Source organism: Melospiza georgiana, chromosome Z, assembly GCF_028018845.1.
Source record: "Melospiza georgiana isolate bMelGeo1 chromosome Z, bMelGeo1.pri, whole genome shotgun sequence".
Taxonomy (NCBI): Eukaryota; Metazoa; Chordata; class Aves; order Passeriformes; family Passerellidae; genus Melospiza; species Melospiza georgiana.
The window spans coordinates 51,265,196-51,288,619 of NC_080465.1; the positions used below are offsets into that span (position 1 = coordinate 51,265,196).

At 41.9% G+C, this 23,424-nt stretch overlaps 1 protein-coding gene across 2 annotated transcripts in view; it reads right to left on the reverse strand.

Annotated features, from left to right (window-relative positions):
- Window positions 1-19,377, reverse strand: part of PARP8 (poly(ADP-ribose) polymerase family member 8) — a 122,008-nt gene extending 102,631 nt beyond the window's left edge. For both annotated transcript variants that reach the window (XM_058043372.1, XM_058043371.1), the window contains exons 1-2: window positions 18,996-19,377; window positions 18,249-18,303 (exon numbers count right to left, since the gene is read on the reverse strand). In XM_058043372.1, coding sequence (XP_057899355.1) covers window positions 18,249-18,303; window positions 18,996-19,086 — 146 coding nt within the window. In that variant the 5' untranslated portion in view covers window positions 19,087-19,377. The remainder of the gene's footprint in view (window positions 1-18,248; window positions 18,304-18,995) is intronic.
- Between the last annotated feature and the right edge of the window lie 4,047 nt (window positions 19,378-23,424).

Consider the following 23,424-nt stretch of genomic DNA (forward strand, 5'->3'; position numbering starts at 1 on the left):
ACCACAGGCCTCATTGCAAACCCTTATCTGATCATTCCCTGCAGTAACCTGTTATATGAGTAAATTTATGTGAATCTGGATTACAGTCCTTATTTACAATCCCACTGACAGATGTTACAAACACTACAAATGCTTCAACTTTATGCGTGCAAATATGCAAGTATTTTGTTTTCAGACTGAAGACAAGAAAGTATTTTAATAAGAAACCTACACTATATACATCCAAATGGTTTTGTATAATTAACTCAACTTTGTTTGCCTGAAATGAACATGTTTGTTCAGCCAGGAGTTAGATCTAGTGATTATATTACAGTTTGCAATAACACTTACAAGTCATAGGGACACAAATTAAATTAAATCCAATTTTGAATCTGATCATGGCCGCCATTAAAAATATCCTACGATTTTATCAAACTGTAATGTTTAGGGGGCACTTCCTCCGACATATTATCTTTAGTTTTCTTTTTCTAAAAAAGTAAAATCTAAAATGGGCCAATTATTTCTAAGAACGAGACTAATTAAGACTTTCCTTTTACTCAAATGATATATACTTATTTGCCAGATGTGGAGGCCTCAAGCTTTAGATCAAGAACATGATATTAAGAGCCAGATGATGTTCCAGGTATCTATCCATACAGGCTTCTCTCCATAATACATGGTGAAAAAAACCTGTCTTATCCTACAGAGCAGCAATGAGTACATATGCACTTACAGATTCTGATTTTTACTCCATTTTGTTGTTTAGTCCATTTTCTCCCTAAAGCATCAACTTTATTCTTCCCTTTATTTCTAGCCTATCAATATGGAATGCTACGTGTTCTTAGAATATAAGACATTCCTCTCCTTTTTTCTCAAGAGTGTTACTTTTCTTTTTCCCAGAGACACCGTCTTTCTTCACATGCTCTCACACTGGCGTCACTTTCTCTCTGACTCAAGCTCTCACACCTATCTTTCCATTTCCCCTTCCAAATCACATGTTTATCTCCTCGTGGCTCCCCCTGCCCTTTCTACTAATAGCCAGCCATCTTCCTTCCCTCAGTTTCTCCAGCGCTGTCTCCTAATTAACCCTTTCTGTGCACCCAAAGCTGGCTCTCAGTCAGTAGGGCAGCTCCACCACACCCACCTGAGCACTGGTTTTGTGTGTCTAGTCTGAGCTATGCTGCCACGTCACATTTCCAATCTGCCTAGCTGCCAAAAGGTGTGAGGACATGAAAGGCAATGAAAGATCATAATTCCTGAAATATCCCAAAGCATTCCAGTAAAGCCAAGGACACCCCCCTAATGTCACTAAACCTTTTCATCTGTAGATTTTGTAACAAGACAACAGCATTCACTGAGCCATGAGACATTCACCAAAGCTACATTAGGACAAGACCTGCATAATCATATTGCTTTAAAACTGGTACAACAGCACTTCTCATCGAGAGCCACAGACATTCGTGCTGATGCAATGGTATGTCACTTTTCCCCATGCCATTAGACACCACTTTAAACATTAATTTCAAATACCTGAATGCAACTATATGCATTCATACAGATGCTTGAGTTCATAAGCTACATTATGTCCTCAGTGCAATACCCAGCTGTGAAAGACAAAGTCATCCAGACCTTCTCCTCCATTATCTCTAACCTTTTTAAAACATACCATCAGAAGAGGAGAACACGCAAGAGCAGAAACAGATTATAAACCACACTGTACCAAGGCAGCCTGAGGTGAAGCTGCAGAATGAAATATATAGATTTGGAGATCACAATGCACAGACTTTACTGCTGTGGGGAGAGGAAAAAAATCAACTCTTATTTTTCTTTAATGATTAAATACAGTCGCCATATGGGCCATTCACTTATGAGCTGGACTTGAGGATCCTTGTGGATCAAGCATGTTTCTACCATGTTTGTGGTAGAAAACTGTTTCAACCCAGAAAATACTGTCACCTGTGAAATATATCTTAGGATGTCAAAGGCCTGATGTCACAATTCAGGGGCACCTGAATCTCACACAGAGAGTATGCTGGACATGCACCGTCATTTTAGTCAAAACACCACAGTAAGGCATGAAACTCACAACTGCTTTGCATTAAAAGACGGACTTAGAGCAAAATCCCATTGAAAAATGCAGGAACCCATGTCGACTGACTCAGCTGAGTTTCACCTCACCAACACAACTCTTTAGATGACCCAGGAGACAAAAGACTGAATGCTCCTTAAAAAGATGTCTTTGACATCTCCATTCCTAACCAGCTGTCTCCACCAAGCACCTATGCTGTTGCTCCAAAGCATTCATCCAAGCTGCCAGCATCCAAACAGCCCTGCACAATTACTCACACCCAAAAATCCTTACAAAAGGATTTAGGATCCTGAGACCTAAGCTTAGAAAAAGTAAAAGGTAAAAAATGAGAAAGGGCCTGACAATGAAGAGGTTTTAAGAAATATTTAGGCTCTATTTTCATTCTGGTACAGCCTAATTGTGGGGCTGGATTGTGTTGTCTCACAGTTGAGCACCCTGACACTCTACCCCTGGGAACAGATCAGATTATACACCAGTGAATGGAGAGCAACCAATAAGACAAAACATTTAGTCATAATTTGAAACAAAAAGGGCCTGCACAGATACCTAATGCTACATTGCGACTCTTGCGCCCAGAACGGCACAGGAACAGGCATGAGGCAGTGTTGTAGAAAGAGCAAAGAAGGCTTTATTCAAGAGAACCACGCGGTTTGTTTAGTGATACGATACATTCTATTTGATTAGCTAACTAACAAAAATATCTTCCTCATACACCGTCCTTGAAAAGAACAGAGAGACAAAGTAGAAAAACACCACCTGCAGATTGTTTATACTTAACAAGTTATCACAAATCCTTACAACTCCCTAAAAATTCTCACAAGCCGCTGTGAGAAGCGCTTGCCATTTCTCTCTCTGTCCCATGACATCCACACTACATGACTCTAGACAGGAGCCAAGTACCCACCTAAATTCCCTGGGAGTGCAAGTCCTGACACAAGGCTGTCTGTCAGCTTTTCCTACTGGACAACTTTGCAAAGCCTCTCCTCAGCACCCTGACAGTGCCACCCAGAGCTGGGTGCCCATACGGTCAGATCCAGGGCACAGGGAACCACAGAAAGGTTTCCAGTACACCTCACGAGACAGGTGCTCCAAGACCTGAGTAAGTTACTTTTCAAATCATTCAAAAGACCAACAAGTGTAAGCTTCTCTGACCAAATGTCCCACTGCCCTCTTACTAGCACATGGGCACTTGACGGCATGTTCATCCATCTTCGCTGTCAGTGGAAAATAAAGTTCTAGATTTTATTTAAAAGGTGGATGTTTCTACCATGTTGTTTTGTAAGACATCTCTGCAGGCTCATTTGCCACCTTACTAATGTAACTGTGAAGCAGCTGATTATGAAATAATGCAAACTGACTTACTCAAAATGCTATTGATGACATTGACCATGTGATACAGTCAATCTTAATGAAAATTATATTAAGGAATCAGAGAGTACTTTGAGCTCTGTAAATACATATATGTTACGCTTAAACATAAGGCAGGGTGGGGGGTGGTTAGCTAGACAGATGGCCAAGATACACACATAGATACACTGGGTTATGTTCTTGGAGTGTAAATAAAGCCAGTATCATTGCTTCAACTTTATGCAGATGACTGCAGCTACAGAAATAATCAAAGAAATTTAAACTGTAAATGAGATTATTTCTAAATTAAATTTGGGCAGAAGTTAAATATTTTCCTGAATTACTCCAATAAACTTTAACTGAAAAAATGGAACATGAAAGGTAAAAAATGACCATATAAAAGAAATTAAACTGTGCTTTCTCTTTAGTTAATCTTATGTCATCTCATCAGTTTCCTTTCATAGTCCAGAGGTGGAGAGGATCAGGCTAAATGAAGATACCTTCTATATATTCTATTTCAATCAACATACTGATCAGAAGCAAAATGAAAATTTTTCTGTGATAATCTCCTGAAACTTATCAAGTACAATAATAAAAACCTCAGCAGTTCTGACCAATTGACTTCAAACTGAAACAATCTAGGTAGGAAAGTTCCAACATCACCCCAGCCCACTCAGCCTTCACCTCACCAACCAAGTATTTTTCCAATTATGTAGTTAGTTCATCATAAGCATATTGCAATCATTAGACATTGAAATCACTGAAGTTTGAGAGCCGTAAAGGATTCTCAGTCAGTAGCAGTTAATGTCCCCATCACTGGCATAATGTGCTACTGCAGAGCTACGGGCTGCACCCAACAAGGAGCTTAAGGATATTAGGGGTAGATAATACAGCTCAACTGTTTTATCTATCCGAGCCTTGAATACACATCAGTCAGATGCAAAAATATTACTTTTTGAATTTTAGGTAGAAAGTTTGAACGAAGAGTGGTATTAGTCATGCCCAGCCCTTCACATTAAAATAATACAAAGCCTGGCATTGTATCTCTTAAGGAAATAACACTGCTATAGCACATAATACATCCGGCTTCAAACTCTGGCCAGAATTATTTACTGCCATTAAAAATAAATTTAAAATAACTCAAAGAAGATAAGAGGTAAACCGATAATGAGAAAACAGATATTTTCATTGTCCTTATTGTCCTTTAACATAAATTAATTGTAGAGGAAAGTGCATCTTGCTCTGTCTTTGCTGTGTAACACAATCTCTTTAATAAAGATGCCTTCCCCACACAGGCAGGCTTGCACCTTAAACTGGTGTAACAGAGCTAAATATCAACCTGTGGTCTTTCTTTGCTCTACTTCCTCCTGATTTCACTTCTGTAGTCCTTCATGCAACAGCAGCAGCAACAAAGAGGAAACAGTGAACCTCTTCCTGTGACAAGGATCTTCCACCTTCAGCCACACATTAGCAACACCCTGAGCAATGCTGCAGAACCTCTGCCAGCCTCAGGGCCACTGTGACAACTTAGGAGGGAAATTAAGGGCAAAACTCATTTGCATGAGTATTTAAAAAAAACACACACACAGATTTGAACCAGAAAAAGAGATTAAAGGGAAAAAATACTTATTATGAAGAGCTCAGATGTATTCAGATCTATAAATCCTCTGAGAAAGGACAGAATACTAACAAGAAAGCTGACACCACTTGCCAAAAATCAATGTGTGTGCACACACTGGATATGGTCTGGAGTGGCTGCATGTGCTGCAGGTTGGTTCATGCTGGATCATGGCATAAGATTAGCAATGCCAAAGAGATACTTTCTGCAGAGTTCCTCTTCAGTAGCAAATATTTTATGCTGAACTTGAAGGACTCCAAGACCTCTGGGAAGCAGAGGCAATAAAAAGAGTCTGTGATCCTTCTTCAACTCCTTTCTTCCCAGATTTCACTGATACTGAACTTACAGAATTCCTTCTATTTGCCTGGCAAGCTTTTTGCTGACAACAAAAGGTTTCCCCCAGCCTCAATACTATTTTTCAGAAGTTAATTTTTACTTTACTTGACGCAACTTCCACCAAGCTGGCCTGCAGGGTTTTGCTATCTGCCAGCCTGCCGCTAGTCCTCAAGTCCCACTTGCCCTGGGAATGGAGGAGAACGGCCTTTTGGAAGTGCAGGCTCCCCTGGCAAACTGCTCGGCTCTGTCCCACAGACCGCAGGGCTCCCCTGGGGCAGCTCCCTGTCCTGCTCTGAAAGCTCTGAAAGAGACAGTCCCTGCAGGTGGACGGCAGTGCACTAAGGCAGGTGTGACAGAGCAGCCTTTGCAGAGGGCGTACGCACAGGAAGGAGTTTTACACTCTCACCATTTCCGTGGCTCACCCCTCCAGCTGTACACACTGGTACACCCCCAGCAGATTTCCTGGGCACTACAGGTCCTGTGTGTGCAGGGCACACCTCATCCACCCTCTGCCTTTGGGGCTGGTGATCTGCACCACAGGCAAACCTGGTTTTCAAGCCTGACCCTTAAAGAAATCACAGACATACGCAAGGTGTGCTGTTCACACTAGTCAAACTCCACTATCAGGACTCCACTAACAGGACAAGTAATTCATCTGTGACTTACACTATTATAAATCAAAGCAGAATCCAACCAAGGAAAAGCTCAGAGATTACAGTGAATAAAAAGTCACTATCAAGCAGTTCTATTACTGACCAAATACATGAAAAGAACATTTGTCATGATTGCTAAAGTGAGTACTGTGAGTGAACATTTCTACATCCAAAGTGACAATTAAGAGCACCATGTACCTAATGAACCACGCATTGTTACTGATCAAAATATCAGATTGTCTTTATTTAGGGGAACTGAATTAAAAAATAGTTACTGGAGAGATATTCACAAAGGTCTACAGAGGTTGTTTGTTAAAGCATAAGGAGCCTGTAATATGAAAAATGGGAAACCATGTAGGCAACATTGGGTTCATTTCCTTTGCCATCCTATTATACAATTTCTATCATGCTAAGAGCATGCAGCTTCTACTGGTTCAAGCTAAAATTCCCTCTTACACCTGTGCAGCATCTACAGTTAAAGATCTGAAATAAATACCACTTCTGAACATCGAAGTAAGTTTAGACTTACTTAGGTGCAGAAAAACACCCCAGCTTAAAAGGACTTTTAAACCTGAACCAGCAAACAACTCAGGCAGCAGCTGCAACTATTTCAGCAGTGATTTCTGGGGGATTTTTTTCCTAGCCACACAGCAACTAACATGTGCATCCGCTGTTCTGGTGAAACTTCCAGAGAAAAGAAACAAGCATTTCAGAATCTAAATCTAAACTGAAAAGAACTGGGAGATGCATGGTCTAGAGCTGCTCTGTGCTGTTAACCTTTGTGGCTTACACACTTGTGTAACTGTTTCATGTCTGTTTTGTCTGTCTGCTTCAACAATATGAACGCAACAACCAGAAGTTTTTTTTTAGAATAAATCAGTAATCAGTATGCTCTCTCTCTCTCTATATATATGTATGTATATATATAATTAATTAATCAGTATGTTAGAATAAATCACTTCTTTCTGGAAAACAAAAGGCTGTAAGAAAGAAGGTGGAGAATTACAAGTTGGGAAGAAATTGCAAGGAGATTATGCTCCCCAGTGGCACAGCCAAAATGAACATAGCCAGAGTTGGTGTCAAACTTTCTCTAACCTCTGCAGACTGAAGTCATCATTACTGCCCAAGGGGGAATGCAGAGGTGGTATTTTCTGTGGGATAAACTCTTCCTTGTGCCAGGGGTATCCCATGGGACCACCAACATTATAAACAAACTGGTCAGTGCTTTGCCAAGTTCAGCTTAGCACTAAAAACCAAAAAAGAGACAAAGAGACTACTGTGGTGTCTTGGCCTTTGCCTACAAGTTGGAGCACATGCAAACCTGAGACTCAAATACCACACTGCTGGGAACACTTGTTTCCTGTGTGGGAGAACATCTGAAGTCCCTGTCACTTCAGGCATCTCTGCATCATTTTGGTCCTTCCCACTTCAAGCCATTCCTAAAAACCATGCTTTGTATCTCACTTCATCAGCCTCGATGCAACTTGTCCTTACTTGTCACCTAAATGCAACCACAAATAATGTGCAATTTCACTTTGGTACGTAACTAATCATGAATATACTAAACTTTTCTATTAGAAGTCAAAGAAGATAACATTTATATTTAGCTTTGCTCTACTTACACTTCCTTAACAAGACGAATACAATTATAGACAGGTCCGCAATGCTGCAAATTGGCATGACTTCACCAAATTCCATGGCAATTTGTCAATTTAAATTAGCTGAGAATATGGTAATAATGTTACGTCACAAAAAGTACAACAGAGAAGTTAACTTGTAACAAAATAAAGACAGGAATATCTTCTAAGGAGCAACAAGAAGGACAAAACACTTATTAATGCCAGCAATATATGATGATCTGCTCAGTACTTATGTCAAAAGCTCTGCAACTTACACATGCTGAGATATGCTGGAAATGGGCTTTAGAAATTGCCATGCCACACAAGACAGGCCACCTTTCACAGTCAAAGACTAGACTCACTGTGCTGCTGGCTGATCATGACTTTTTAATAGGGTAAATAAGTAAAGACTGTATCCAGCTTTTCTTGATCCCAAATGGTGATCAATTTATGTGCTCCATAAAACCAATAGCTTTTGTAATTTTTATCCTGACTCATTTAACTACAACTCCTGTTCTCTTCACAGACAGCAGTGCCTAATCCTTAGGAGCCCCCTGGGAGGCCAGCATCTTCCACACATCCACATCTGCCTTGAAGCCAGACAGAGCTAGATATAGAAGATATATATTTACCCAACATATCTCTTTATGATTGCTGCCCTTGGCAAAGGTCAGTTTTCTGCTGAACTGTGGAATGAATGTGTTTCTTCATGTCTTAAATAAAGGCATACATTTTAGTGAAGTAATATTTTTTAATACCTGATCATTGATAATTAAACACAGAAACAGCATAATAAGCAATTATTCATCACAAGAGGGACAAACCACAGCAAGTAAATGATTATGAATGAGATGCAAATTCAGGTACAAAAAGAGCCTGGAGTCTCCCTGTACTTGCCTCCTCCCCATCTATGATTCACAGGGAGAATGCAATTCTTCTAATTCACTGTATCTAGCTAAAACCAAGCAAGTATTAGAATCACTCACAACACATAATTTAAAAATAGAACACCAAAATGAACAAATAAAATGGAACAGCTAAAACATGAAACTGTAAATGTCCTCAGATTACACAGCAAAATAGTTTAACAAAAACTGAACCGGTAGGTGCTAACCCCCACTTCATTTTACTTAATGCTTTAATCAACACTGAAGTTTTCTGCAAAAATTCCATCAACAGCTAAATCTGGCACAGAGAACATGTAGAAAGCAGGACTGCATACCAAAGGCAAAGGTTATGTTCCCCATGTTGCCACTTCATATCCAACTTCACTATTCTTGTCACCCACTGATAAAATAGTAGTCCTACTTCAGCATGAGCCTACAAAATCCTAGCACTGAAATTTTTATGCCAAGTCTAAAAAGCTTTCTCCTACAGAATTGGTTAAAAGTCTTCACAGCAAAATAATTCTCTAACATTATACTTTCTTAAAAGAGCAGAATTAGCATGTCCAGTTTTCAGCTGTAACTCTACTATAGCTACAACCATGTATGAGAGAGTTCATGAAAAATTCACAGAACTGCATTAAAACAGTAAACTACTTCATATAAGTCCCTGTCTGTAACAGAAGACTACTGATAGTGCCCATAACTTCTGCTCTATAGTATAAACCAAGTAGGTTTTCCAGAAGATTTTAATACTTGAATGTCTTTCTTTTTGGTCTGAAATACTGTACAATTTTCTTTTCCTATGTTTCCATTGTAGCAAAAATATATATTGAAATGACCAGATTTCACACACTTCCAATATAGACAAAATCAGTGTGATCCTTTTCATTTTTTTCACTGAATTGTCCTTGAGAAGAACTCATCAATTCTCTTTTAACTAATGGGTTATACCTACAAGAAGATCTTGAACCATTTCCAGACTCAGCTTAAGAATTGATACTGATTCTGACTGAATGACAGGTAAAGAGGCTTTTCATGTGGCCCAGAAGATTACATTCTTAAAAGATGACTCTGTGACAACCAGGTTTTCACATGCTAGGGCTAGAAAGACAGAGGAGCACGAGTTTGACAACTGGCCATCTGTCCATGCCCTCAACAACATCAGCAACCTGGTGAGCATGCACGAAACAGAGTTTTTTCCATGGATAGATTGCAGCTCTCCAATCCACAAAAGTACACAAAAATGAGAAAACATCTGCAAAGGTGACAGAAAACAGAATTCTGGTCTTCAGAATTTCCCCCACTTATACTAAAAAAAAAAAATCACTGTTCACTATGAGTAGTCAGCACAAAGCCAAATATTCAGCAGTATCACTGTGGACACAAGTGAGCCTCATCACATCAGCAGAACCACTCTAGACTCAGAGCTGTAAATCAGACCAAGAAGCTGACTATCAACAGGTACTTTTATTACAATGGAATTCTTCCTGTTTTCAACACCTTTATCAACTCCAGACCGACAGAAGAGCATCCTAATTATTTTAATATTTTACTGTGTGTGTGAATATTTTGTGGTGAGAATTCCCTATCCAGGATGACTTTTTCAGCATTAAGGAAGAAGAATAAGCAAGAAGGAGTGATTACACACACACACACACACACACACACACAGAGAAAAAATAATTTGCTGAAAAGCTAATGATCTGAAATACTGTGTCTAATCCATAGACTATTTTTTCTACTTGAGAGCAACCAGTGTCTGTCACAAACACCTTTTTGGGCAGAAAGATGACATCTTAATGGTGAAAAGCAATGCTGTCTTCTAGCCTGGCTCTTAATGTGAAGAAAATCTTCTTTAAAAGCTTAAAATGGAACACTTATTTAAAGCAACAAGATTTGAAGATAGGAGCCTGCACAAGATGAAATGCAGAATGCTACACAATCCAAAAGGAATTTATCCTTTAATTACATACTCCTTTCTACAAATGGTATGTGACCATTTTTTGCACTCTGTTTTGGCAAACAGTATATTTCATTATCCAGGTGACATGCTGTTGCCCTTTTTATTTCTGATCAATGCCTTGAGGCTGGAAGGAAACATCTGAAGGGTTAGCTAGTTTCTTTGAGCTTCCTCTTTGCCCTTAATTCCTGGCTCCAGACAGGCTCCCACTGAGCATTACAGACCTTTCCCTCAGAACAATTCAGTTCCATCCTAATTGCCAGGATATGCCACCATCTTCTGTGACAGACAGGAGAAGACAAGGCAGGCTCACACAAATCCTCTGCCTTCAAGCAAGCTACAGAAGAAAGGTGCTCAAAGCACTGGACCAAGGCAGTTTTCTGCTGCTGCCTTGCATGCGCATGTGCAAGACCATGGCTTACTTGGATGCCCTAGCTGTAGGGGAATACAATTTCTGATGCAAAACCCCCAGAGAACTCTGACTTGAGAAAGAAACAACTGCCCCCGTTCCTTACTCAAGGCACTTTCTTGCTCTTCTGGCCATAGAAGTGGGATGGATGCTATCTTGTGTGAGCGTGCAGAGGACTGTCAGGGGAAGGAGATGTTATTTCTGTACCTTGCTAGGGCTCTCTTCTTTCAGTAAGACTTTCTAGCTACTGCTACATGGGAAAATAGGTTTACTCTTATGAGTCAATTTTGTCATTAAAAAGGAGCTTTTCCTCAGATGAGGCATATTCCATGAAATACTTGTAAAAATCTTCACCCTCCCGTAGCAAGGAGGACATAAATTGTCCTCTTCCATAGGATTTATTTAATGCTGAAACAGAATTATACATTGGACATTTTTTAGATTTACTCACATTTCATCCCTTTCTTAGTTTTAAGTGAACTCTTCCAGCAAGTTTAAATTTACTTTCACTCTAGGTGCTGAAACTATTTTGACTTGGGAGTGGTTTGACTCAAATGAGAATTCAAGTTCTACACAGTAAGTAATCCATGGAAAAAAATACGCCAACAGGTATCTTCAGATCTTTATTTATGAGCAATGAAATATATGGGAAATTAGTAGAGACTAACAGGAAAAGGCAGAAATGGCATTAGTCCCAATATAGAGGAAAATGATCTAAATTAATTTTGGCAGAGTGAACTCCACTTTCAAATTTATTTGTCGTACCACATTAACATTTTAACAGTGACACCCTACAGGTTTATTTTTAGGTACTAATATGTTAAAATATGTGATGAAAGTAGAGAAAGAAGTCACTGAAATTGTTTTCTGTAAAGACATTCAAGCACTTTCCCCAACTCCATGCTGGAAAACCATTCAAAAAACAGTGCATGCATCTGTATGGCAAAAACACTTGCAATAAAAATGGTGATGCTTTTAAAACGTGCTGAACAACCCATGGTAATACCAAGACTGCTATGTGGTGAGGCAGCTTGACACTTCTGAAAACTAGACCATTAATTTAAATGCCTAAAACCACATTTTTCCCACAGAAAGGAAGGGGTTCACAATGTAAGCAGTTGTTCTTAGTATCAGTACAGTAGGCAGCTGAAAGAGGGCAGCTTGCTTCACCCAACCTGAACAGGATCTCCACAAGCTCATGCTCTCCCTGAAGTATATGTTTATTACATGATGCAGTGATGGGGACAGAGTTAATTTCAGACTTTTTAATAGCAAGGTAAGAAGGAGCTGTCAGACACAAACCCAGCAAAATAAGTCGAGCTCAGTATCACCATGAGTAGAATGGCAGTGGCAATTTTGCTTTTCACAACCTTTTAGCATTGGACTTAATGATGCCCTCTTACTATTGTGTTCTACCAGATCTGTTTCTAGGATGAGTAATTTGTTAAATCACACCTACTGAACTTGCAGCATTTAACAAAAAACTGTCTACAAAAATGTATGGATAGGTTTCACATACGTACTGCACACAGACAATACTAGAAGTAGTATACAGTTAGAATGAAGGTATATTAACAGAAGCTGTAGAATGAAAACCACTTGTCTTAGAGACAGTTTTTAAACACAAAGTTTTAGTAATGCCTGACCCAAAACTGCTATTTTTGAGTGCCCAAGGTTGTATTCAACATTACCTTATCTAAAGAATCTTTAGTGAAAAAATGAAAATCACAATTCTTGCCATGTTATAGCTAAACTAGATTCCTATCTCATACCACAGACTTCTTTCTCATGGAAACAGTGTAGGAAATGGTGTAGTAATAGCAAAAAATGTTAAGCCATATTTGATAGGAAATTTAAAACTGAAAGACATAGAAATTTCCAGGTATTCTGAATCAGCAATTAACAGATGGCTAGGTAAAAGCTGTGTATCTAGTTTTCACCCCTCTCTTACTGCAAGAGAAGGTAATTACCTACTTAATAACCTGAACACAAAAGTCATACACAGCCATCAGCACCAGGAGATGAACTGTGCTTGCACCAGCCCTTCCTAGGCTCTGCAATAAACTCATTACATCTAAACTAAAATCAGTCAGGGCAATGAATTCCATTAAAATCAAGTTCTCACTTTGGTAAGCCATACTTTCATCTTATGTAAGCTATCACTGTTTCCAAAAGGAACAGTCCAACCTTGCCCTTCCAATCCTGGCACAGCCAGTAAGCACACTGCCATGTAACAAACCTGACAGAGGAGCTGAGCCCAATCCAAAAGACACTGATTTTGGAAAAACTACATGATTTTGGAAATAAAGAAAACCAACCAAACAAATGTGCCTCATTTTGGGATTTTCTGATGGACACAATTTCATGTTCTAGTTTAAAAACTGTTTTTCGGTTTTCTCTTTTTTCCTGTATTTTACATAAAATGAGCATCAATATTAAGATATGTATCATTTACCCAAACATGTTTGTCTTTACAACTTTGTGTACCAAAGACTTCAGTGCTATCATTATTACAGCAGAATTTCAAAATTATTCACCAAATGGAATCTCTCATGTAGGCAGTTTTATAAATCCACAGAAGAATCAATAGAGCATAACATAAAAGGGGAGAAAAAGGTTATCTGCACCTATTTATTTTCAAGTGGTTTAAACACCTTGTGGACATAATGTGCTAGAACTTCAGATAGTGGTTTCATCTCTAGCTATAAAGTTACAAGCAATTTAGTCACTCTTTCAGTGGCACGGCTCCCTATCTGTGAAATGCTTCACTACTACAGTGAAATGGAAAGTAACTCATCATTTTACATGAGAGTGTCTGATTCTACAGTAACTTCCTGAATAAAACACAAAAAGCCAAATATTCAAAATGAAAACCACATAAGATAACAAGCTGTCATTATTTTAAGCAAAAATAATTAAAAAAAAAAAGACCAAAACTTCCTTGCTTTTTCAGAACTGCCGCTGTTACAATCACTGTGCTGAAGTACAGAAGGCAGAATGTAAGTCCACTGCAGGAACAGGAGATGAGTACTTTGCTGGCAAAATGAATCTGCATGTTCAGGTGTTACCTAGTTGCAATATGCTGCAGTATTAGATCTCATTATCAGTTCTCATGCACAACCTTATCGTCATTGTCCTTCACTGCCAATGAGAGTTAAGAACGTATTTGAATGAAGAAGTATTTCAGGACTGATATGATGTCCTTGTTTAGCCTCAGGTAAAAAAACAAAGAGCAGGGTGGAAAAAATACTAAAGAAAAAATATCTTTTTTCAGGACAACCAAGCACTGTTTCTATGTAAAGCATGTCAAATGACATATAAACTGAAAACAACTTCAGGGCAGCATGCATTTTTATCTGAAAGATGACAGATCAGCAGATCTGTTCAGTCTGCTTGGTTTCTGGAGGAACAGTGTTTCATACAGGGACAGAAAAAGAACACTAGAGATTCTTTTAAAATGGAGAACTCTACATGTTCACAATTTAATATCTGTTTTAGATCCTGCAGGAAAAAAAAAAACCTAATTTTTAAATTTTCTTCTAGATATAGTTAAAGGAGAATAAATCTTGCACAGTCACAGCACCTGGCTGAACACCTCTTTTTATAAGAAATCAACCTACTTACTGCTTTCTGACAAGGAAATAAAAACATATTAAATTAATAAACAATCTGCCCTCTACTTAGTGCCCACATTATGCATGGTGACATGCTTTCACTAATAAATTGCTAATTACAACCTTCCCAAAACAGGTCACATCTCTGCAGTGACAAACAGATCTAATAATTTGGAAGCGTGAACACAGTGCATTAAGGAATACCCTCTAAAAGGACTGTCTGAACTACTACTAATTTACTATGGGATTACAAGTTAAGTCCACATAAGCAATAATAAATGTCCTCTGTATCAGACTTATCTATTTGGATGGATCTGCAGCTTGCTTATGTACTACCTTAATATTTCAAAAGTGCAGGAAGAGGCTATTCAATCAATCCAAGCAACACGGGAAAAATCAGATAAAACCTGAGAAGCTGGTCCCAAGAAAAAAATCTCACACAGATAAACTTAGCAGTTTGAAGGAAAAAAGCACAAATAAATCTTAGGTCCTCATAATAACTGAAATCTTAGGTCCTCAAACAACTGTAGGCTGACTTCCATGGACTTACCCTGATGTACTGTTAGTCTAGCTCCAGGTTTATAAATTTAAGACCACTGATAAACAAACATAATGGACACTAGAGGCAACTACAGTATGCTGAGGAAAACCCAGAGAGATATTTAACTTGCTAGTACCATCATTTGCCAAAGAATCCTGCTTCTCAAACAAATTGCCTTTTTTCAAGGACTTCTGCTCTTCCATGTAACCACCATGGCTAAACCAAGGCCGTATTACACACTGACCTAAAAAAAAAATATTTAAAGGAAACAAAGCATGAAAAATTTAGTTACAGGCATGGCTAATAATAAGTACTAAAATACTTCAATCTTTCTTACACATCACCTCTGCTCTTATTCATTCAGACCTTTTCTTGGTGTGAACATCCTTTCAGTGAACATCCACTACTCTGGGCATTACTCTAATGCCTGTGGCTCCTGTGGACTGGAAAAACAAAAGTCATTGGGCTGAGTATCTGAAACAGGGCCCACTGGCTGATGACCATGATCTGAACGAGGCTCTATCATTTTGGGACAACTCCTGAGAGCAAGAACCAGAAAATGGTGTTACAACTCAGGAAGAGCACAGCTGCAGCAGTGACAGCAAGAAAAAGCTCGTACCCAAAGGCCAAAAAGAAGGTCCTAGGATGACCTTGCACTCTCCTAAACTGTCGCCACGTATAAGTCACTGCTGTTGACCCTTACTGGAGACTTGCCCAAATGCTGCACACATTGCAGTAGAGCTGCTGCTGCTCCACGACAGCCTCCTCTAAGAAACCACTCACACACCTTTGATGTACAAAGCTGAAATTATTTTCTGAACAGCTTTCATTTTACACCCTTTATATGTATGAGAGCTTACTGGCATAAGCTTGCCACTCAGCACACCACTGTACACCAGGAATAACACAGAACAACTTCCTAAATCACAACACAAACAAGGAGGGAACACAGAGAACACAAAACCCTCCCCTAAAAGGACGCTTTCTTAATGTGCTTAAAATGTGAAAGGGAAAGTGGAATTTGAGTGTGCTCTAACTAACAACCCACTTCCACCAATTTCTGTAAGCATTACGATTGCTTCTCAATTCTGTTTGAATCATCGAGGTCTGAGACTGTTTTTCAGTCATCAATTTCCTAAGCAAATGCTGACCCCTGTTTAAATTCAAGGCTGAGGAATGTAAGGCCCTGTTCTGTTTCTCACTGAGCAAGTGTCAACATTTTATTTCAACATTGATAAACCAGTTTGTTTGCCCTCAGTTATGCCCTTAGGCTTTTCACTTTATTCAGCTCAGAAAATGGAAACAATAGACAGGTTTGACTTCCTGTTTTTTTCTATGATCTTTGGTTTAGAGAACAGTCCAAAGCAACTTTCAAATTCAGTCATTTTAGTTAAATGATAAATGGTGTCTCTGTTAAATAGTTTTTACTGTATTGATTTGAGGAATCTACTCCACAGCAGATACTGTAAAGAAAAGCACACATCTTTATTGATGTCAAGAGAACATGCAGGGGTTAGTACCTCCATATGCATGTGTGACTGTGGTTTATTTTACACAGGCTTTTATACTTTTACAATTCTGCCATACCCCCTTTTTTTTTCTTATCTGAAAGGTACAGTTTTAAGGGCTGAGATCTTACATAACTTGTGGTTTCATTATCATAGGGTTACAAACATGGCAGATAGTTCCTATCACATTCATCACATTTATCCACTGATACAAGGCTTTGCCATGACAGTGCTTTATGGATTACGTTCTTCTCATTTCTATATATTAAAACAAAACTTATGAACTGACGATTTCGCATTTTTCTTGCCTTTCATGAGAATTAACATGCCTCTCCTTCCTTATCACCTTAGCCCACCAGAGCTAAGCCCTGCTTGCAAAAGTGAGCAGCCACACCTTTCAGGTTTTGTGAATTCATACTTATGCTAAGGTGCTTATGCCACGTGAGACCTGTGTTTCAGTATCAATCCTTTCAAAACTGTCTTAAAACCACAACAAAACAAAGTATATATTAAAATACTGAAGGAAAAAGCATACTATGACAAACCTAAAAAAATACTGGTTCTCAGATACTGGGTGAAGTATTCTACTTCACTGAAAATGAAAGAAGTTGTCCTTTCCTTTAGTAGGAAGTGGTAGGGTAGTGAGGTGGGAAAACATTTTTCTGAGCAGCCTTGGGAGCCTGGGGACCATCTGGGAGTCTGGTCCTACAGCCAGATCCCAAAGTATGCACAGAGGGAGCATTGATGCATCAATGGATGGCTGTGGGAGTGCTGCCTCCATTAACAGGTTCACTTGCAAAGAATACAAAAGAATGCAGCACTTTAAAGTGACGAACCCTGCAAAAGAAAAATAACTGACAAAGGTAGAGAGAAACTGAATTATCTAAAAAAAAAGAACCAAAAAATAAAAGCAAAACCTCTTGCTACATCAAATTTTAAAAATCTAGTTAAAAGAGACCAACTTACCATTCACTTTTATTTTAGCACCTTATAACTAACAATCAGGGAAAGCAGAAAAATGTGTTCAAGTTTCTACATACATTTCCTTTTGAAAACTGACAAGTACAACAAATGAATGCTGAAGTATATTTTGAAAATGTGTACAGGTACAATCCAATTTATGACCACAAGCTGAGATCCACTTAAAAATACTATTTAAACATTCAACACAACATTTTTTTAGCCTTCTAGGTTATACTGATATTTCATTTAATGTCTCGGGAATTTAATTTGGTCAACTGCAGACAGCCTTGCCTCTGCCATGGGACCAAATATGGCTCTCATGCACTGAAGTAAGCTGCTGATGTGAAATTTGGCCTACTTGTCATTACAATCTTAACTTTTCCCAGTTTTTTAACATGAATTAACTTTACGCCATACATTGATGCCTTTGTAATGTTTCTGTTAGTTCTACATATGGCAGGAATTCTATGTCTCTACATAAATTGAGGAAAAAAACAAAGACAAAAAGCTTCACAGAGCAGGACTCTAAGGAAGGAGCCTTTCACGACTAGGATCACCTTTCTCATCACCTCCCTCCACACCTCTTCCTCAGTTTACGTTTGCACGAAGGCTGATGATTTAATCATCCTTTGCAAAAGACAAGGAAACAAAAAAACCTGCCACGTTATCGAACCACTGCATTTTACTGCCACCAGGAAATGGAGTCATTACTGTAAAAAAAGTACCTTTTGGAGCCTCCAATATAGGTGAAGGTAAAGGTGGAGTCTGAGTACCTGAAATCTGAAAGACAAAGAGCTGCTTTATTACAACTTATCTTTACTTCGGCTGAAGTAGCCGAGGCTTTACGGAGCAGCATTCAGCTCCCGACACGGGGGCGGTGGAGAGAGGGAGTCGGGGCGAGCCAGAGGAAATGCAGCATCTCCCCCCAGCCCCTCGCAACAAGTGCCCGGCGCTATGGCAACGGCAGGGAATTCCATTGTCACACACGGCAACAGGCAGCCGACGGCCGGGCTCCCGGGACGGCTCTCGGCCGCCGGCACCGCGCCGGCCCCGCCGATGCCCGGGGGCCGCTGGCACCGACCGGGCCCCGTGTGCGGCTGGGTGTGCCCCCGGCCCGGGGCCGGGCACCGGGGGCGGCCGCCCGGGAGCAGCCGCGATGCGAACCCGAGCGGGCTGCGCCGGGCTCGGGCTCGCCCCAGCGCTCCGGGGCTGCTGCGTGCGGCCGCCGCTCCGCTCCCCGCCTCGGGATGCCGCCCCCCAGCCCGCCCGCCCCTGCCCGGCCGGCGCCCGGTCTCCTCTGCCCTCATATGCCCTCGGAAGGAGAGGAGGAAGACGGGATCTGAGAGCGGCCCCGCGGCCGGGAAAGGCGGCGAAGGGCACGGGCACGGCGGGAGCGCGGTCCGGGGCGGGCGCGGCGGCGGCGGCGACGGGAGCCTCCGCGCCGCCAACCTGGCGCCCGGGGACAAACTCACCTGCAAACAGGCAGTCCTTTTCCGCCTTGCACTTTTGGATCACAACGTCAATATCCTTCTGAATCCTCTCTTGTCTTGAACACATCCCCATGAAATAAATCCCAGGGGAAAAAAATAGCAGCCTTTATTTCCACCCCACCCCACCCCCCGCGCTGCCAGGGTTTTTTAAGATTCAGCCCGAAAGAAGGAGCCCGGGGCTGACGAGCAGGAGCCTCTCCGGCGGCCCGGTGAGATCCGTTCGGCCGGTTGGAGGACGTTGGAGGCTGTCGGCGGGAGCCGATGTTGTTTGCCCAGATGCGCCCGCCCAGATGTGCCGCCGCTGCCGGCGAATGGCAATTTCCTCACAATGGATCCAGCGGAGGGTGGCGGCGGCGACACGGGATCCCCCCCCCCCCACCCCCCCCCACGCCCTCTGGGTTTTTTGGGGTTGATTGGCTGGTTTGGTCTTTTTTTGGAGGCGAAAGAAAAAAAAAAAAAAAAAAAAAAAAAAAAAGGGAGGAAAGAAAAAAAAAAAAAGAGGGCGGGGGGGCCAAGCCGACCCGGCCGCTGCCGCTCACATCCCTGCCCCTCCCGCCAGCAGCGGCGATCGCCGCGCAGCAGCAGCAGCGGCAGCAGCACAGCGCGGAGAGCCGGCGGCGGCACCCGCACTCGGTCCCTGGCGGCGCGGCGGGGCCGGCGCTTGCTGCAGCGACGCCGAGCCGCAGACCCTCCCCTCGCTCCCGGCCCGGCACGTACGGCCCCCGCCGGCTCCCCCGGCGGAGGCGGCGCGGGGGGAGGAAGAGGCGGATGCACAGAGCCGTGCGGGCGCCCCGGGAGGCGGCGGCGGGCGCGATGGTCCCGGCCCTGCTGCCGGCGCTCGCCTCCGCCCGCCCGGGCCCCGGGCACAGGCTGCCGCCGCCTCCCGAGCAACGGGGAAATGCCAGGAGGAGTCCCGCGGGCGGCAGGGCGGCTCCCCGGCCGCGCCGGGAGGAAGCGGGCAGCGCCGTGTTGCGCAAGGCCGGCGGCGGCGGCGGGGCGGAGGAGAAGGGCGGGTGCGGCCGGCGGGGCCCGCTGCTCTCCGTGCCCCCGCCGGGAATGCCGACCCGCGCCGCCCTTCCCGGGAGCGGCCGGGCTGCGCTGCCGGGGCTGCGGCTCTCCCGCCGCCCGCCCCCGCGCTTGTGCCGTGCCGCGGCGGCCGCGCTGCTGGCCCGTTGCCGGGAGCAGGGCAGGGCTGTGCCCCGCCGTGCCCGTTGCCCGCAGGACGGCCCGGCTGCCCCACCTCGGCCCGGGGCCGTGCCCTGCCGGCCTCCCCCTCCGACCTGTCCACGGGTGTGCGTGCCCATGTGAAACAGTAAAAGGAGGATCTCTGTGACCACCGCGGTGTTAATTGCGCTCCTCTCCCTTCATTCTTCAGCAAAACTGTCTCGCAGACGTAAGGGCTTCGGGAGAGGGCTCGGGGAGTACAGTCCCTAGCAGTGAGCGCTCATCCCAGGTACAGGCTTGGGGCTCTAGTCCAGAACAAGTAATGACCATAATATAACTTGGAAGGAATCATCAAGTCCGCAAAACCGGGTATTCTTCCACCCCAGTGCAATACATATAATTAATAAAATCAGGTCTGAAAGTAGTAGAAACGAGTTTGATACAAAATTGAAAGAATATACACAAAATTCCGGTTTTATGTATTCACCCTGCTCTAAACAGCTCCTATGGATTATTCATTCATAGTGGGTGGGGTATTCTTTCTCATTTAGGAAGTCTCTATTAATCTTGTGTTATTGATTTCAAACACAGAACACAAGCAGTATTTTATGAAAAATTAACTCCATATTTTTTTTTATCTATAGGAGGGAGTAGAAGGGAGTTTTAAATCCATCACATGATATGACTTTCTGCCTCTTAATAAAAATAATTTATCTTGAAGGGAGACTCCCAGATGAGTTTTCAGTGTGGAAACTGCACAAGATTGCTTTTCATGTGAGTTTATCCTTGAATAAAACTTACATACAGTTAGGAATCAATTTTTTTACCATAAAAGCTTATACTTTTTTACTTCTCCTTTGGTAAAGCAGATGGGGCACCAGGCTAATGCTTTTCAGCAGGAGATTTATATGAAGAAGTTTTTCTGGAACCCATGGCAGGAGGTTTGGAGCTAGATGATCTTCAAGGTCCCTTTTAAGCCACACCATTCTATGGTTCTATGATTTTACGCAGCAAGACTTTTCCAAGGCATACAGAAATTGTCACTATAGTCCAAAATACACTATAATATGGTAAGACACTGTCATTCTGTCAAGTGATCCAACATTGGTTAAGAAGTGCTGCTTCTTGAGGTGTCTTTCTACCTCTTCCATCTAGAATATCAGCAGCCATGTTTGCTGCCTTCCCCTTCATCACAGTTTAAAGACTTAATCAGAATTTGATTTATTCTGATGGGGTTTTGGTCCTGAACCTTGTAGTGAAAGGTGCCTGTTATCCCTCCCAGGGGGATCAGGAAAGGAGAGGTTATTAGCCAGTTGCAGGATATTTATGCTGACAATTCTGTTTACAGTTTATTCTTACCACAGGGTTCTTCTCAGTGTCATGTCAATTAGCACAATTCTTGACTGCCTTTTTAAGCCTCGGACTCTTTTCATAGGCTTGGTAACAGTGAATTGAAAAGTCATCCATGAACTAAAAACACAATGTTCAAGAAAGTTAGTATGTTTGGCTTGACAGCATCAACTAAATTGAACAAGAAGTCTGCAAGTACGGTTATTTATTCTGTTGTTGTTGTTGTTGTTGTTGTTAGTGGCTCTTCAATTCCTATTTTCTTAAGTCGATTTGGCCATTGATTTACCTGATGACTTCAGTACAGTTGTGGCAGCAATTGCTGACTTCAGTGAGGAAAAGCTTGATCATAGCCTGAGGTCATTCCATTTATTAAAATACTGAAAAGCAGGTGTTGGAAAGTCAAGGTGAATCCATAGAATTGATCCCTAAATTTGTAAAGATTGACAAGATGTTGGCATGCAGGTGCCTTAAGTGTTATGGCAAAGGTGTCTGTATGCATGCTTTGATCCCTCTACAGGGGATGTACCCTCTGTGCTGGTTTTGGCTGGAGCAGAGACACACAGCCATGAAGAAACTTCCTGGAGAGCTTTACAAGTAATTTCATGAGCAATAGAACAGTTGGCCTTGAAAGTAATTGTCATGGCTCAAGTGAATTCAGAATATGGCTTTCCAGTTGCTTTCAGTCTTAAAAACTGGTTCATGTAATTTCTAGTTTTGTCCCAAGTTCAGCTCAGCTCAGTTATATTGTACTGAGCTAAGTAAAAAAGAAACACAAATAACTTCTATGTTATTTGGAAACCTGAAAATATTTACAGAGGTGTAAATGAAGTGAAAGGAAATTAAATTAATGGAAGCACATGATTAGAAAATTTATATGACAAGACAGGCCCTAAATGTAACACAGGAAAATGGAAGCAACAGAGTGAATGTGTTCCAGTAATGTGTGCAGAGTGACTGAGAGGAGATGCATAGGTCAGACAAATTCTGCTCATAAACGTGTTTTGCCTTTTTTACACTAAGCAGATATCTTCCATTTTATGCCAGAAAATGAACTCCCCTATTAGTAAAGCTGTTAGAAGTATTTCAGTAAGCATCAGGACACCCTGTTCTCCCCCCAGCTCTCTTTACATATTTTTTTAAACATGTTCATGTGACATATAAACACACACTAGAAGCCTTAAGGAAAACTAAAAAAAAAAAAAACAAACTTGAAAGCTTGCCATTGTAGGGAATACATACAACTTCGGGCAGAGGTATTTGGCATCTAATATCTCTAGTGCGGGAGAGCATTCAAAAGGGCAGAGGCTAGAAAAATAATCCAAAACCACAAAATGGCTACTGACACTCCAAAAGAGCAACAAAAATCTTTCTCTGCTTTTGTAGGCTCCAAATAAAGCTGTAGTACAAACCAAACCAAACCTCTAATTTTTCTCCAAGGTCCAGGAATATCTGCCAGTCACCAGTAGAGTGAAACTCAGGTGTCCTATGACAGTGACTTCCAGAGGTAGAACATTTAAAGGACCAAAACCATTGCACTCCTAAGGCATAAAACACAGTAAAATGATGGTAATTTCTAAAGCAAGCCATCCATGAACCAGCAGTATGCCCCTGTGGCCAAGAAGGTTGGTGGTGTCCTGGACTGCGTTAGGAAGAGCAGTGCCAGCAGGTCTGGGAGGCCATCCTGCCCGCTCTGCTCAGCCCTGGTGAGGCACGTCTGCAGAGCTGTGCCCAGTTCAGGGCTCCTCAGGACAAGAAGGACATGGAGCCCGGGCAGCACATCCAGCTCAAGGCTACAAAGTTCCCAAGGGATAACTTTTGAGGACAGGCTGAAGGAGCTGGGCCTGTTCAGCCTCGAGAGGAGACAAGTGAGAGGGGACCTCATCAATGTCAGTGACTG